At 40.1% G+C, this 15,645-nt stretch overlaps 1 protein-coding gene across 1 annotated transcript in view; it reads left to right on the top strand.

The window, feature by feature from the left end:
• LOC141110993 (myosin-binding protein C, fast-type-like) overlaps positions 1–15,645 on the top strand; it is a 154,023-nt gene that overhangs the window by 93,138 nt on the left and 45,240 nt on the right. The window contains exons 16-21 of the mRNA XM_073602874.1: positions 2,896–2,925; positions 4,963–5,102; positions 5,940–6,099; positions 6,195–6,299; positions 9,729–9,917; positions 12,722–12,856. Coding sequence (XP_073458975.1) covers positions 2,896–2,925; positions 4,963–5,102; positions 5,940–6,099; positions 6,195–6,299; positions 9,729–9,917; positions 12,722–12,856 — 759 coding nt within the window. The remainder of the gene's footprint in view (positions 1–2,895; positions 2,926–4,962; positions 5,103–5,939; positions 6,100–6,194; positions 6,300–9,728; positions 9,918–12,721; positions 12,857–15,645) is intronic.

The following is a 15,645-nucleotide window of genomic DNA, read 5'->3' as shown; positions in this document are numbered from 1 at the left end:
TCCCTTCTCACTGGCTGTGACTGACAGCAGCAGGAAACAATGGCTCTTGCTACTGTCTCTAAGCCAACGAAAAGGGAGAGAGCAGAGAGAGCTTTGGTTCTTCTCGTACACATCACTGGATCGAGATTGGGTTCAGGTGAGTAGGGGGGGGGGGCTGGATGGAACTGCACTCAGAAGGTTTTTTACCTTCATGCATGGAATGCATGAAGGTAAAAATAACCTTCCGTCTTTACAGCCACTTTAACATTATTTTTAAGAAATCAAAATGACAGAGCTTCAAATGACTGAGCTCAATCATTGCAATGAAGAGTATTGTTGATGTTCACTTCCATCCTTGTGGCAACAGCATAGGAAATGTCACCTTCTATTTCTATTGCTCACAAAGTCAAGTCCATAAAAAAAGGATTTGATGAGTTTAGTGTAGAGGAACTCAACCAATCTGTGTAGGACCCCAATCTCAACCCTACAGAACACCTTTGAGATGAATTTGAATACTGATTGCAAGCCAGGTCTTTCCTTCCGAAGTTAGTGCCAAAAGGATACAGGCTGTTCCAACTCCACAATAGTGCTCTTGGTTTTAGAATAGGATATCTAATAATCCTGTATAGGTATGGTGTGTAGGTTTCCACAAATATTTGAATAGTCTCTAATTTCTGTAAACTCAATAGTCAGCCACACCATAAACTATGCCATAGCATGGCAAAGTTTAAGGATCTGTGATCATAGCAAATCTAAAAAGAACATTTAGTTTTATAATATATGTAAAGCCGAAATTCTTTCTAGCTTTGCATAATTATGATTTTTTTTCTAATTCTGGATTTGCCTGTGTCCTTACTGGGACACTCACCATTTTCGTTTGTCCTGGTGCCCACTGTTAAATTTCACAGTTATTACAGGGACAGGAATAGGTAAGAAATCTTCCAAAGGGGAGACCAGTGTGGTTAACACATGTCTAAGAGATACATTCCTCTCACTTTGGAGAGATTTTCTTTCACTTCAAGTTAAGTATCCAAGGCCAGAAGTGAAAAGAAAATCTCCATAGGACACCAGCAGGGATTTAACCTTGTACTACACTACCAAAACACTTTGTAAACGATTTAAGAACTTTTACCATGTCCATAGTACAATACTTCATAGTGCACACTTTGTATAATGGTCAACATTGTAAAATAATTTCTGGGGGTCTTTTGTTTATGAAGCAGTTCACCTAAACCAATGAACTGCACTACTGAAGTCAGGATCATGGTGCAATATAAGTTAATTGTACCATGCAGGTACTGTAGTTACTAAATTGGAGCATTAAAATGTTCAGGGTAATGAAGAGACTATACTTACAGTATGTTGCAATTTAACGTGGCACATATGTAGACTGTTGATCACTTGATCCTTAGTCACCCCCCACGCCCCCACCCCCACCATTCAATGCTTCCTACCCTTACTGTGTACTTCCAATTTGCCCTTCCAATTTCTCTCTGCAACTCTCTCTGCAGGGACAGCAACTCAATTGTTTCAGAACATCAGGTGCTATTTCTGCTCTTCACCAGATTTGGATTAGCTCAGACAACTAATCAAAAGCCAGTTGGCATATACGTAATTTCGAAAAATATGTACCAAGCTTTTGCTGCTAAAGACAGGGAGGCACTACTATCCTGGTGTCCTGGCATAGAAATTAACATTTAATAAGGTAGGGCAGATGTTACAGACACAGTGTAGGTGGTATACAGAATTGGTGGTAGGTATCTTGGGAGAAGACCCTGATCTAGCCTTGCTGCTACTTACACAAATGATTCAAGTTTTATATTACATTTTTACAGTGTAGTTTAGCAAATATATCTTTTAAAAAAGGATTCATCTCTATGGGTAATATACATACTTTGCCTGTGCTCCAGTTTTTACAGGGTAGACCCACCCCCTTCTATATTCAAAGCTAAACTCCAGACTTCCTTTCAGTCTAGTACAGTTGTGCAGGCTCCTCCCCTGTACTGAAACTGATTACTCTGATTTCACTGCATTCTGTGACCTTCTCACAATGTGCACTAGAAGATGCAGCATGTCAGATCTCTCTCTTTCTCTCCCTCTCTCCCCCCCCCTCTGTCCCCCTTCCCTCTCCCCCTCTCCCTCTATCCCCCTCCCCCTCTCCCTCTCTCTCACCCCCTCTCTCTCTCCTCCCCCTTCACCCCCCCTCTCTCCCTATCTCCCTCTCTCCCTCTCTCTCTCCCTTTCTCTCCCTCTCTCCCTCTCCCCCTCTCCCCCCTCTCTCTCTCACTCCCCCTATCTCTCTCCTCCCCCTTCATCCCCCCTCTCTCCCTATCTCCCTCTCTCTCCCTCTCTTCCTCTCTCCCTCTCTCTTTCCCTTTCTCTCTCTCCCTCTCTCCCCCTCTCTCCCTCTCTCACTCTCACTCTCCCCCCTCTCTCTCTCACTCTCATTCCCCCCTCTCTCCCCCCTCTCTCTCACCTCCTCTCTACCCCCTCTCTCTCACTCTCTCTTCCCTTCCTTTTCCCCCACCTTTCTCTCTCTTTCCCTCTTCCCCTCTCCCCCTCTCTCCCTCTCTCTCCCTCTCTCTCTCTCTCCCCCTCTCCCCTCTCTCTCTCTGGGGGGCATTGTTTGGCGGGTATGTCTGCCATAATGTGCTAATATGCAGTGCATGTTATGTGGCATATGTAAATTACACCAGTTTTCAATGTGGTTCAGGAGCTGACACAAGGTGGATGCCTTTATTATTAGGTGTTCTTGTCATGCAGCTTAGAAAGTGTAGCACCATTGTGCAGGGAAATTTTTGCCATGCATTAATAGAAGAGAAATTTCACTCTCTAAACACCATTCTGTGCAATGTCATTGTGATAACATATAGTCCTACTCTCACTAAAATATGTATTTTTCTCCTTTTTTCACAGAGATCAAAATTGAATATGTTCCTCGTCAAGGTAAGACTTACAGCATATCCGGAACAGTGGAAATCTGCAATTTCTTTAATCCCTATATGCAATACAATGCTCTCCTGCATCTAGTGGCTTTTACTATTACTTATATCCTAGTTCCAGATTTTGTCTACAGCACCACCAGCAGCCCTATAAATCTTTGGAAAACCATTGTTTTTTAATACTTTGGCTTTAGGCTACCAACAACTAATACTGACAATAGAACTAATTAAATATATTTCATATGGGAACTATGAGAAACAGGGATTGTTACTAAAATGAGTCCCAGCTACTGTAATTAAAGGACTTAGACATCGCTTTTATTAATTGACTGAAAAATAGTTTAGTAGAAGGAAAATATTAATTTATAATTAGACCAATAGTAGATATATAGATGTAGATCTATATCAGAAAACAAAACAAAAATATATTTTAAAAGTTAATCTAAATGTTGAAAAACTAGCAATATATTTTGAAACAATACAGACAGGAATATGCTACCTGCAAATATTATATATATTTGTTTTAGTACTACATTTAGTACAATGTTAAGCATACCCCAAAAATTAAAACAAACCACTGACCCTAGACTGTCACTGAAGCAAATCCAATAGGCAATGCAAATATTTAAAGTGGTCATACAGCAAAACCTTACTATAATTTTAGATAAAAAAGCAATCATTCCCTTCCCTTGGGAAAGATATGTCAACTGGCAAAAGGGTAATTTTCCAAGCCCCACCTTTTCTTCTCTGACAATGAGGAAGCTTACTTTAATATTTGGCACAGGGAATTATGTGGCAAGAATCTGCTTCCCTTTTAATTGATTATAATTATGTCATTTACTCTACAGAAGTTAGTATAAACGGAATAAGGGTACTGCTGTTAAGGGAGACTGCCTAGGTTGCCATTGAGAGCCTAATGCCCCATACACATGAGCGGATTTTCCATCTGAAAAATCTTGGATGGTTTTTCCGATGGAATTCCGCTCAAGCTTGGCTTGCATACACACGGTCACACAAAAGTTCGCTGAACTTTCGACCGCCAAGAACGCAGTGACGTACAACACTACAATGAGCCGAGAAAATGAAGTTCAATGCTTCCGAGCATGCGTCAAATTGTTGCTGAGCATGCGTAGGAATTTTGGGCATCGGAATTGGTACAGACGATCGGAATTTCCGATCTAAACCTTTTCCGACCGAAAAATTGAGAACCTGCTCTCAATCTTTTGCTGGCAGGAATTCGGCCAGCAAAAGTCCGATGGAGCATACACACAGTCGCATTTTCTGACCAAAAGCTCTCATCGGTCTTTTGCTGGCTGACTTTCCGATCGTATGTACTCGGCATAAGTTATTATAAGACTACAACATCCCTTAAAGCTGAACACCAGGCAAATAGTTAAATACAAGTACATACATTAAATACATGTATGGGGGCTGTTTTATCTGTAAAGAAAAAATTATTCAGTCCCAAATTAAAAAATTATTCAGTCCCAAAATTTACACAGTTCTTCCAGAGTGCACAGCCACATGGATGACACCATTTTCTCTGTTACAGTAATGGACTGGAGAAAGTAGAGAGTGGTGTTTTCTCTCCACCTCTAAACTGCTGACTTAATCAGTGAAAGCGCAGGATGATACTGATAAGTTCTTCTCTCTGCTCATTTTCTTCCTATCAGCATGTTTTTTATCAGCACATTTGAATGCAGCACGCCACATTGACCTCCAGCCCTTCTTCTTCCTGGCTAAATGCTGCTATACAGGGGATTAAATTAGGTTGATACCAATTCAAGTTTAGGTACTTACAATAGACGCATTTGAAAAAAAATAAATTATGTAATTTATTGTGTATCTAAATTTGCCTAGAGTTCAGCTTTAACAGCACATGTTGCACTCAATTAAATGCTTAAACAATAGCCTAATTAATTATGCCAATGTATAACATGCATTATCTCATACTGACCAATAATGACCGACCAAATGAATGTACTGAACAAATCTTTATACTATACATTTAAAATAAAATATATTTTTTTCACATCCCTAGAACCCCCCAAGATCCACCTTGATTGTTCTGGAGGTGAACATATTAACACTATCATTGTTGTGGCTGGAAACAAACTTCGCTTTGATGTTCCGATCACTGGAGAGCCCGCACCAACAGTTTCATGGTTCAAAGCAGACAAGGCAAGTCAACAGCAATGCTTTCCAATGTATACTTAAAAGGTCAGTCCACCAAATAATAATATTTCATTTTCACATAGATGCTGGTGGGGTGAGTCACATTCTGATTTCTTATATTTCTAGGAAGAACTGGCCATGTGCTCCTTTCACCAAAAAATGTTCCTCCGGTGATTAGCATTTTTTCTATATGGTGGTGAACACACAGCTTAAAGTGCAACACCAGTCAAATTGCTAAATACACAGTTGAATACATATAATATATGTTTACTGCTTTACTTGAAAAAAATTCCATCTAATTTTTGCCAGCAATTTTTTGTGATAGACACACCTCTGCTAGCCAGTATGATCACTCTTCTACTTTCTGTTTTCGCATTACTGCTTCCTGATTTACTGTCAAAAGAGGGGGCTAGAGGTGGAAAGGTAATACAAAAAGCTATCTGCTAAACCAAGAACATTAAATTACCAGAAAATTTGTGCAATGTAAAAAACATTTGTAAATGACAAGACTGGGTGTACAGAGTTACACATTATTTTGCAGGAAAAGGCACAACGATATATACGTATTTCAACTGTGCATTTAACGGTTTGTCTGGAGTTTCATGTCCTACTCATCTTTTCTGTCTTTATTTCCTAGAACTTTGGAAGCCACGCTCTGGTCCTAATGATATTTCTTACACAATTTTTAATTCAGTACTGCAAAACCACAAATGATATTTTAGATTTAAAGGAGCTTAGGTTGAACTGTGACAAAAGTCAACCTCAAGATTGCAGATAACAATAACAACAGGTCCATATTGCGTATATTGTTTAATATGTCCTTATATGTTCCTGTCATTTCAGGAGTTTAAAGACACTGAAGGAAGGGTTCATGTAGAACTTAGAACAGAATTAAGCAGTTTAGTAATTGAAAGTGCAGAACGATCGGATGAAAGCGCATACAACATTGTGGTAACTAATCCAGTTGGTGAAGATAAGGCCACCTTGATTGTCAAAGTTGTTGGTAAGAAGATCATTCTTTGTTCCATCTCCATTAAGCATTTTACATACTGCTAAATGCTAATTGCACTTTTAACCTGGATTTTTCTCATCTTTAAGATGTCCCAGACCCACCAGAGAATGTTCGTATCACCAATGTCGGTGAGGACTGGGCAAGTGTTATTTGGGACCCACCAAAATATGATGGTGGAAAGGAAGTGACAGGTGAGCAAAACAATCAGTTTTACTGGGTTTCATGTCTAAAATATATAAAGAAAGGGAATTTAAAAAATCCAAGCAAGACACAAAATGTGATAAATTTACAAGTTATGCGCTGCGCTTGGGTGACCCCAAAAACAAAATTAATATTAACCAACTCTGTGCTTACTAGTGTGATAATATTAAATACAAATAATATGAATGTTGAATAAATAACCAAGGTGTGAAAAAACAAGTGCTTGTTACACCATAAATTAGTGCTTATTAGTGCTTGTTACACCATACATAGTCTCTTAATCAACATAAAAAGTGCTTAGTGCTCAATATAAATAATCCTGCTTGTCTAAATGAATAAATTAATAAATAATAAATAATGAAAAAAGTTCTCTTTAGCACACTAAATAGTGCGTGCAAATAATGTCCAGCAGTGATAATAACACAATGCGTGCAGGTGGTGTTCAGCTGTGACAACAATCCAACATCATGCCGAAGATATCCTGAGTGCTGCAAAACATGCTCCGGTGTAAATTTATCATATGCACGTTATATGAAGCGTGATTAGCGCATGCAGCTGGAGGTAGCACAAGCAAGGCATAAGATCATTGTGGCTCACAGAATTTTTCCAATTTGAAGACACAAAATGTGGTCATATAAATAAAAAATGAGAAGCTATTTTTGCATCTTTTTTTCTTGGGAACATAACTTGAATGAAAAATATTTGTAAAATGTTTAGACCAGTAAGAAGAAATAAAGTCTTTTTTCAGACAACATTGTGAGTTATGTACAACAAACTTTCCAACAGACACAGTAAAGTCCCTTAAAGCAGTAGGTTTGGGCCTGAAGTTCTCCAAAACTAGGCTGAGAAAAAATAGACAGAAGACACAATCAGGGGATTTCAAAACAGCCCTATTGACACTTTTCTTGTGGTAGTTAACTTAAGAACCACCTGCTCCTAATTCAGGCAAGCATTTGCACCAGTGTTCATAACATTGCTGACACATGCAGCAAATTCAGGTAGTCCCTACTACTTCCACTCTAGCGTAGATAGCGACGTCACTACTCAGAGCATGCCATGCTGGTTATGGGAAGCTGTCACTTACATGACAGCTTCCTGCACAGAGCTGTATCCCCCACCTTATGGCTGTCCACCAGGAGATTCTTAAGCCAAAAGCTAAATTAAACAAAAGGGCCAGGGATACAGTTGATGTCATTATCCAAATACAAGCAAATGGCTTGTCACTGAGTGGGCAGAGTCTGGTGTAGAATTGAGAGGTCAGTTCCCCATCAGGTCAAGTTCATTTTTGATTGACAGCGCACAGCAGGAGGCAGATTCAGAAATTGCTATTGGACTGAATAGCAGCTATAGATTAACCTGTTCCCATGTACTGTCATTCAAAAGTGAAGTGGACCTGATGGGGAATGAGTCTCTCAGTTCTACATCAGGCCCACCACTATAATAAAACTCCTTGGGCAGACACCTATCAGTGTGACAGGCACAGTGGCCATGGTGAGAGGGAGGGAGTGCACTGAAAAAGGCATGTCCAATGTGAAAACTCCTTTCTCAGCGCAGACACTGGCAAATTAATTTACCTGTCTGTGAAATAGTGAAGTATTATCAGGTCAGTCATTTCAAACTATAGAATAAAAAATACCTGTTTAGATTGGTTTCCTGACATTGAGGCAACCTAACAAGCAAGTGAAGAGGATTTCTGCTTTCAAGTAGATTTATTTCTTAGTAGTAGTATCCAACTTCAAAAGGGATGGATCAAAAAATAATCTTTGAAGTCATGGTACAGTAATCTACTGTGTTGAAATACTGTAAGAACAGAGTCGTTTGACTAGTTCCAGACAAAGGTAAACATGTCTTTTTAGTTTGATGGGAGAGAAACTGTGTTTAAATCTATAAGATGTATTCCATTATTCCATTAACAAACCTGTAGTCAGGTGCCTACATGGTGGGTAGTTATTAGTTAGGGAGCATGGGCTGCCTAGGTAGAGAAGGGTTAACACTGGGTCTGCCAATTTCCCAGGCTTTTTGGGTTCTGCCCTCCACCCTGTTTGGCATATAAATTAGGGGGAAGGCCAGGCTCAGAGACAGTAGGGACGCATGGGAAAGAGGAGAAGATCCTGCCCGGGAGAAGATGTTATCTGGAGTAACCCTCGTTCACCACCACCCTAAGGGAACCCATCTGAAAGACAATTAATGGACCTCTTCCTGCAAAGAAATCTTCCTTATTCAAAAGGGTGCATAGTGGCACATGGCGTATCTGAAGAACAGGGCCTGTAAAGCACACACTGGGTACAGGAGGAAGGTCACCACAAAGTGTTAACTCAGCAAGTCAGAGTAGGAGAACAATTGCCACTGGTAACCATGTACTGGTGAAAGCAATAGCAGCCAGCCAGCGAGGAGTGGTACCATGCTTGGGTGAAAGGACCTCCAAAAGCGAGGGGGGTTGGTATGCTACCTCCCTCCCTAGTGGTTGGTTCCCCACAAAGTAACTGGGACCGAACCCACGGTATGGAGACCCCATGTATCCAGCCATAAGGTATGAGAGAGAGAAGTAGTTAATTATGCGTATGCATGTGGTCCACCCTAGTGCATGGCAGGACCCTATTCTGTCACTGAGAGTGAGGTGGAAGAGATATACTGTTCTAGTGGAGAGGCCATGGGTTCAGCAGTGTGTCCCTCCTAATTGCAACCTAAATCAGGAGAAGATGTATAGAACTCTGTAGGTTACACAGCTGCACACAGTGTATCTCAAAGCTGGGGTTCTGCCCTAATGTTGACTTCCACATGGCCTGATGAGCATGTGCACAGGAGGAGAGATGCCCGATGTCCCCACCCACAAGCCTGTCTGGTGCGTCCTCAATGTAGTTATTCTCCTGTCCAACTAGAAGATCAGTGCCACTTCTTCAGCCATTAAAGGGTGCCTGAGTAGCTGTGTTTTTATATAGCAATATTTCCCTTTTTACTGGCAATGAAATGTTTGGCATAGTCAGTTCAGTTATTAAAGATGCTACTGATTTTGGAATAGCTTGGGATAATCAAATTCTTAATGACCTCTTAACAAGCTCTCCTGGCTTTCAGAGTTTGTTGTTACAAGCAGAGATTTTTGTTTTGTCTAGAAATCCCCAGAGTAGTAGGGAGTGGGAACAATCCTACTATTTTCTGTGTAGAAAAAGGATCAAAGTACTGTATGAGGTCTCAGAGCATCAGCAATCCCTTTGGGAACAATCCAATATCTCCTCACCTGTTGTTTTAGGCTAGATTTCTTCCCATCTATGATTAGCCTTGCATTAGTGTTGTAATAGCTAAACCATGAACTTAGCTGAGATTTTTAGGAGAAAGAGTAATGGTATACGGTATGGTACTATAAAGGATTGCTTTCTAACTTTTATCTTAAATATGGTTTTCCCAATTTTTTTGGTCTTTAGGCTACCTTATTGAAAGGAAAAAGAAGGGAAGCCAAAGGTGGATGAAGATGAATTTTGAAGTCTACACCGAAACTTCATATCAATCAGTAAAGATGATTGAAGGCATCATGTATGAAATTCGAGTCTTTGCAGTCAATGCCATTGGCATTAGCCAACAGGCTAACACTTCCAAGCCATTCATGCCAATCGGTGAGTGATTATTGTATTTTCTTCAATAAACTGTTGACTAAAAGAATTTAAAAAAATTAATAAAAGAATGAGTGGATTTCACTTGAATGTTTGGGCTATATTTTGCTTACATTCTGTAACTGGCAATATTGTTACAGAAAAATATCTGGTAAGAGAATGACCCAATCGATTGTTAATGGTTGAATCATGCATTAGTATACAAAATACTGCCAGTCTGTATGGTATTTCTGTCTCTCAGGAGATGTCTAATAGTTACCGGTTAACTGACTGAAAAGAATCAGTTTTTGCTAAGCTAATGTATGGAACTGGAACACAGAAAAAGGTAGTTACAAACAAACACTTGAAAAAAAATTTTAAACTTTCACTTCATCTCCCAGGGGACCAAGTGCATATAGTACTTGGTCCCATTCTCTTTAGAGCCCATTCACACAGGGGCAACTTTGGATCCGACTTCAAGTCGCCCCAAGTCGTCCCTAGTCGCCTCAAGTCGCGCTACATGAAAATATCAATGTAAGTAAATGGATCCGTCTTAATGCACACTACTGCACTCACTCCAACTTCAGAAAAGGTTCCTGTACTACTTCAATCCGACTTCTAGGCGACTTGTACCCATTGATTTCAATGGAAGTTGCCTCCAAGTCTGATCACTGTTCATACTGAGGCAACTTTACAGGAAGCAGAAAGGAAACAGAAAGTAATTTCCTCCACTAAACAGCCAGCCCCCTCCTTCTCACACACAGCTAATAAGCTCTGATTGGCCACTTGTAAAGTTCCCTGTCCTGGAGGCGACTTCAAGTTGTGTTGTAAGTTGCCCCAAGTCGTGCTGTGATTCATACTCAAGTCGTGTCCAAGTTGCCTCCCAAAGTCGCGCTGGAAGTCGTGTTGCCCCTGTGTGAATGGACTCTTAGTGGCCCCATTGTGGACTGAAAGCACCTATTTTGTTGGTCATACTTTTACCCCATTCTGAAGCCCAATATATGGGCATTCTTGTTGGGGGGAAGCACAGCCAGCACTGAGCCCTCCCTCTCTAAGCTGAATGTTCTTTTACTATTTTGAATAAATAATTAGTGCTGCACTGACAACACTGATTATTCATGCAAAATAGCAAAAGATCGCCTTGTGATCTGTCTGTGGATGCTTGTAAACACAGGCCCGCCATAGATGGATTTGAACCGTGTATGGGCAGGCTGAATGTACCAAGTTTACCGATCGATCAACTGGATGTTACTTAGCAATCATCACTGTCTTCCCCCACCACCCTGCCCAGAGGATACAATGTCTTGGCAGGAGGGATCCCCTGTCAGCGCTGTCTGTGTTGATGGGGGAATCGTGCAAATTTCTTTTTTCTGCAACCCGTGTTTACAGGAACGAAATTCGCACTGTCTATGGCCTGCCATACACAGCCCCGGCAGATGGATCACACAGAGCTGAGTGATCTTTCACTATTATGAATGAACAATCAGCAATGATGGACTAGTACTGTGTATGCCTGTTCATTCACAAAAGGGAAAGATCACTTAGAGCTGTGGCATTTTGCAATCCATCTATCAGGGCTGTGTATTTACAAGTAGCTGCTGATAGATCCCCAGAAGGGCCCCTGCTACCAAAGACCAATGCTATCACTCACACATCTGTCTCTGTGCTAGCAATATTTTCAAAAAGCGAAAAAGCGGGTGGGGGGGCAACAGCTGGAAGGGTCCAAATAGGACCAAGTGCTACATGCAGTTGGTACCCTAAAGAGTTGAATAAAACTTGAAATTGTTCTTGAGACTTGAGAATTCTTGTGTAGACCCCTTTCACACTGGGGCGGTGTGGGCGTTAGTGGTAAAGTGCCGCTAGTTTTAGCAGCGCTTTACCGCTGTTATAGTAAAGTTATTCCGCTGCTAGCGGCTGAAGAAAGGGTTAATAGCGCCTGTGTTGCTTTGCAGGTGCTTTGGCAGTGCTGCCCATTCATTTCAGGGGCGGTGAAGGAGCGGTGGAGGAGGGGTGTATACAGCGCTCTTGCACCGCCCCAAAGATGCTGTTTACAGGACTTTTTTTTTCTGTCCTGCAAGCACACCGCCCCAGTGTGAAAACACTCGGGCTTTCTCAATGGAGTAGCTTGAAAGGCGCTTATCAGGCGCTATTTTTAGCACTAAACCACCTGAAAAGCACCTCAGTCTTAAAGTGGAACAGTTGCCCATGACAAATATGTAGGTTTCCAGTTTCATTGAATAGAAAAACAAAGTAAGGTATTTCTTAGGTATGTAAGGTAATGGCTTCTATTTCTTTGACCAAGTCCTTCCTTTTTCATCCTATGTGGATGCTGTTGTTTAGCGAGTAAAATAATAATAGTGAATAGAACATACTGTACACTTTGAAGGAGCAGTGTTGTAACTTTTGGACAAGAAGTACTTATGACTACATTAACACCTTCTCCTCTCCTCAGAGAGAGCTTATAACAATGCAAACTGATAACAGTACAGCTGAGGCTTAGAAAGTTATAAAGCTTATAAGATGTCTGATGGGGTCAAACAGTATTTTTTGTACTTATTGAACAGATATTACAAAGTACAGTACTTTCAATGGTGTTGTATATTTAACAGACCAAAAGGGAGCAAATAAGGGGAAATACGTGTTAAAAATTAGTATTGCTCAACTGTATGGTCCTGATCTACCAATTCATTGGCTGTAAGTTCTTGTGTGATCTACAGAAAACATCTGCATTTCCCTCATATATCATGTATCTGGCTCATATAAGCACTAATAATCCAAGATAAATAGCTAAGAATGCAATTAAAACATTAACACTATCTGTTTATCAGCTCCTACTAGTGAACCTCTACATCTGACGGTTGAAGATGTCACTGACACCACCTGCACATTGAAATGGAGACCACCAGATCGTATTGGAGCTGGAGGAATTGATGGTTACCTAATTGAGTACCGTAAAGAAGGATGTAAGTTCACAGAGGTTTATAACTTGAGCAGTCAGATTGTCACACATCACTAGCAGGAGCATCCAGTATTTTGTATTTGGAATCAAGTTTTATTCTCATAATTATTCCATATTAATATTCCATTAGTTGTATCATTTTTTAAATTCAGATAGTCTTGTTTCTTTTAAATTAAAAAATAGTACCACTAATGTGGAATTTATTTTAAGGGTTGTATACTGTATGTAAGATAAACTTAAAGTGGTTGTAAAGGATGAAGGTTTTTTTACCTCATTACTTTTTCTATGCATATTACACAATGTACCTCCACATCTGGCCACCTTTCTATGTCTATGAGTACTTCTAGAAAAAATGTAGTGCTTCCTAAATTTGGAAAATTAGCAGAAAAGATTTACGCAATATCTACTCCAATAAGGAGAATATGTAGTAAATGTAATGTAATAGTACATATCTGCAATACATGCACACTTCCCAATGTTTTATTCCTTTAAACAGACTGCTAGTAAAGAAAAATACCTTCTTTTTGACATGACACCACAGCTCTGAATTCCTTAGCACATGGTGTCAGCCCCGCCCACTTCATTTCTGATTGGTTACACAGATTCCTCCTCATCTCAATATTTCCTCTTTGTGCACAGACAGAGATTAAAGGAAGTTTTTAGCTCACAGAAATTCTAGAAAAATCAACAGGTATTTTTAAAAGGACAAGTAAAGCCAAAGCTTGATTGGCTGTACTTCTCCTGTGGATCACAGGACTGCAGTTTGTTCTGCACTCCTGTGACCCATGTTCAGCAGACAGTGGGCTGAAGCCTGCTGTTGGCTGATGTCACAGAGTCGGTCCAGGCTGGGGCAAAATCTATACAATATGGTCAGGATCTGCCCACAACCCTGGATCTGCACCTGGCTCAGCCTCTCATTAAGCCGCTGAGAGCCTGAGCCAACCACTCCCGCCCCCTCCACAGCCCAGAGCTCCAGTGAGCGTGGGGGAGCAGAGCAGAGTGCAGTGACTGACAGCTCTCTGCTAGCAGAGCACTAAGAAACGAGCGATAAGCGTTTTTTGATCACTCGGTTCTCAGTGTTAGAGCCAGCAGGGGACAGATGCTGCATCAACATAGGCAAGTATGATTCTTGAAAAAAAAAATACTGAACTTCTCTTTTAAATTTATGGAACAGATAAAACACTTTAAATGGTCTATTTATAACTTCATCGCTTATAATGTAGTGTGTTCCTAATTTATTTGATTGGTGAATAAATTGTTCATTAATTTGACAATTTATAGTTTTTTCATCATTTAGACATAATGACACTTTAAAGCTGAACTATAGTATGATTTTAATTGCACAGTCACATTGGTTCAGCTTGGACCAATGTAAGTATGCGTATCTCGTATGCTGTGGAAGCTGCAAATCACTCTAGTAGTCAGCACTACCACAGGGATAGTAGTGATCTTCAAGATCTTGCACCAAACAGCTTCCCTTCTGCATAATAACCACAGGGGGTTGCCTGCTTGGCACTGCTGCCATTACTGAACTTCTCTTTTAAATTTATGGAACAGATAAAACACTTTAAATGGTCTATTTAGCAGACCAAAAGGAATCAAATAAGATACGTTCATTGATAGGGCTTACATAACTTCATCGCTTATCATGTAGTGTGTTCCTAATTTATTTGATTGGTGAGTAAATTGTTCATTAACAGAATGAATCTGATGCCAGTTTTTCCTGTAGATAGACAAGGACAAGTACTGAACATCTTTATGGGGATTAATTAAAGTGATATTAAACCCATGTGACTGTGCTTTAAGCTCTAAGTAGTGTATGCTAATCTAAACTGGTATTACATACAGTAGATCACTGAATAAAAATCAATGTAAATACCTTTTTTCACTATGATTGTAGCTGAGTAATCTGAGGGCTGAACCAACATCACTACAAACTGATCAGTGCTCTGACAGGCAGGAAAAAAAAAAGTTCATATGTTCACAACAAAAAAATAAGCCATCAAAAAAAAATAAATAAATAAATAAATAAATAAATAAATATATATTCAATTATTTTGGAGTAACAATAAAATGTGGTCAGGGTAAAAGAAGGAGCAGAGTAATCTGCCAATCAACAACCTACACCAACCCCCACATGATGTGAAGGAGGGTTACAGGGGACAGAAAACTGTGAGACATCAGAGCTTCCTAATGATGATTTTGGAGCATGTACAGACGGAGTGGCAATGGAGGATACTGGGGACTGCAGGGAATATTGTTGCCACTCCGCATAGGGGTCTCTATGGAGCGGGCAGGATTATTATTATTATTTCAGGTACTTATATAGCACCATCAATTTACGCAGCGCTTTACATATACATTGTACATTCACATCAGTCCCTACCCTCAAGGAGCTTACAACCTAAGGTCCCTAACTCACATTCATACATATACAAGGGCCAATTTAGACAGGATCTGATTAACCTACCAGCATGTCTTTGGATCACCAAGTAATTGGAAATGAACAATAGATTTTTACCAGAAGTGAATAGTCATATATTACCATTTGACAATTTATAGTTTTTTCATCATTTAAACATAATGACACTTTAAAGCTGAACTATAGTATGATTTTAATTGCACAGTCACATTGGTTCAGCTTGGACCAATGTAAGTATGCGTATCTCGTATGCTGTGGAAGCTGCAAATCACTCTAGTAGTCAGCACTACCACAGGGATAGTAGTGATCTTCAAGATCTTGCACCAAACAGCTTCCCTTCTGCATAATAACCACAGGGGGTTGCCTGCTTG

The sequence above is a fragment of the Aquarana catesbeiana genome, linkage group LG10, assembly GCF_042186555.1.
Source record: "Aquarana catesbeiana isolate 2022-GZ linkage group LG10, ASM4218655v1, whole genome shotgun sequence".
In the NCBI taxonomy this organism is placed as follows: Eukaryota; Metazoa; Chordata; class Amphibia; order Anura; family Ranidae; genus Aquarana; species Aquarana catesbeiana.
Note: the sequence above shows the minus strand (reverse complement) of the source record. Positions and strands in the feature narration are given on the sequence as shown.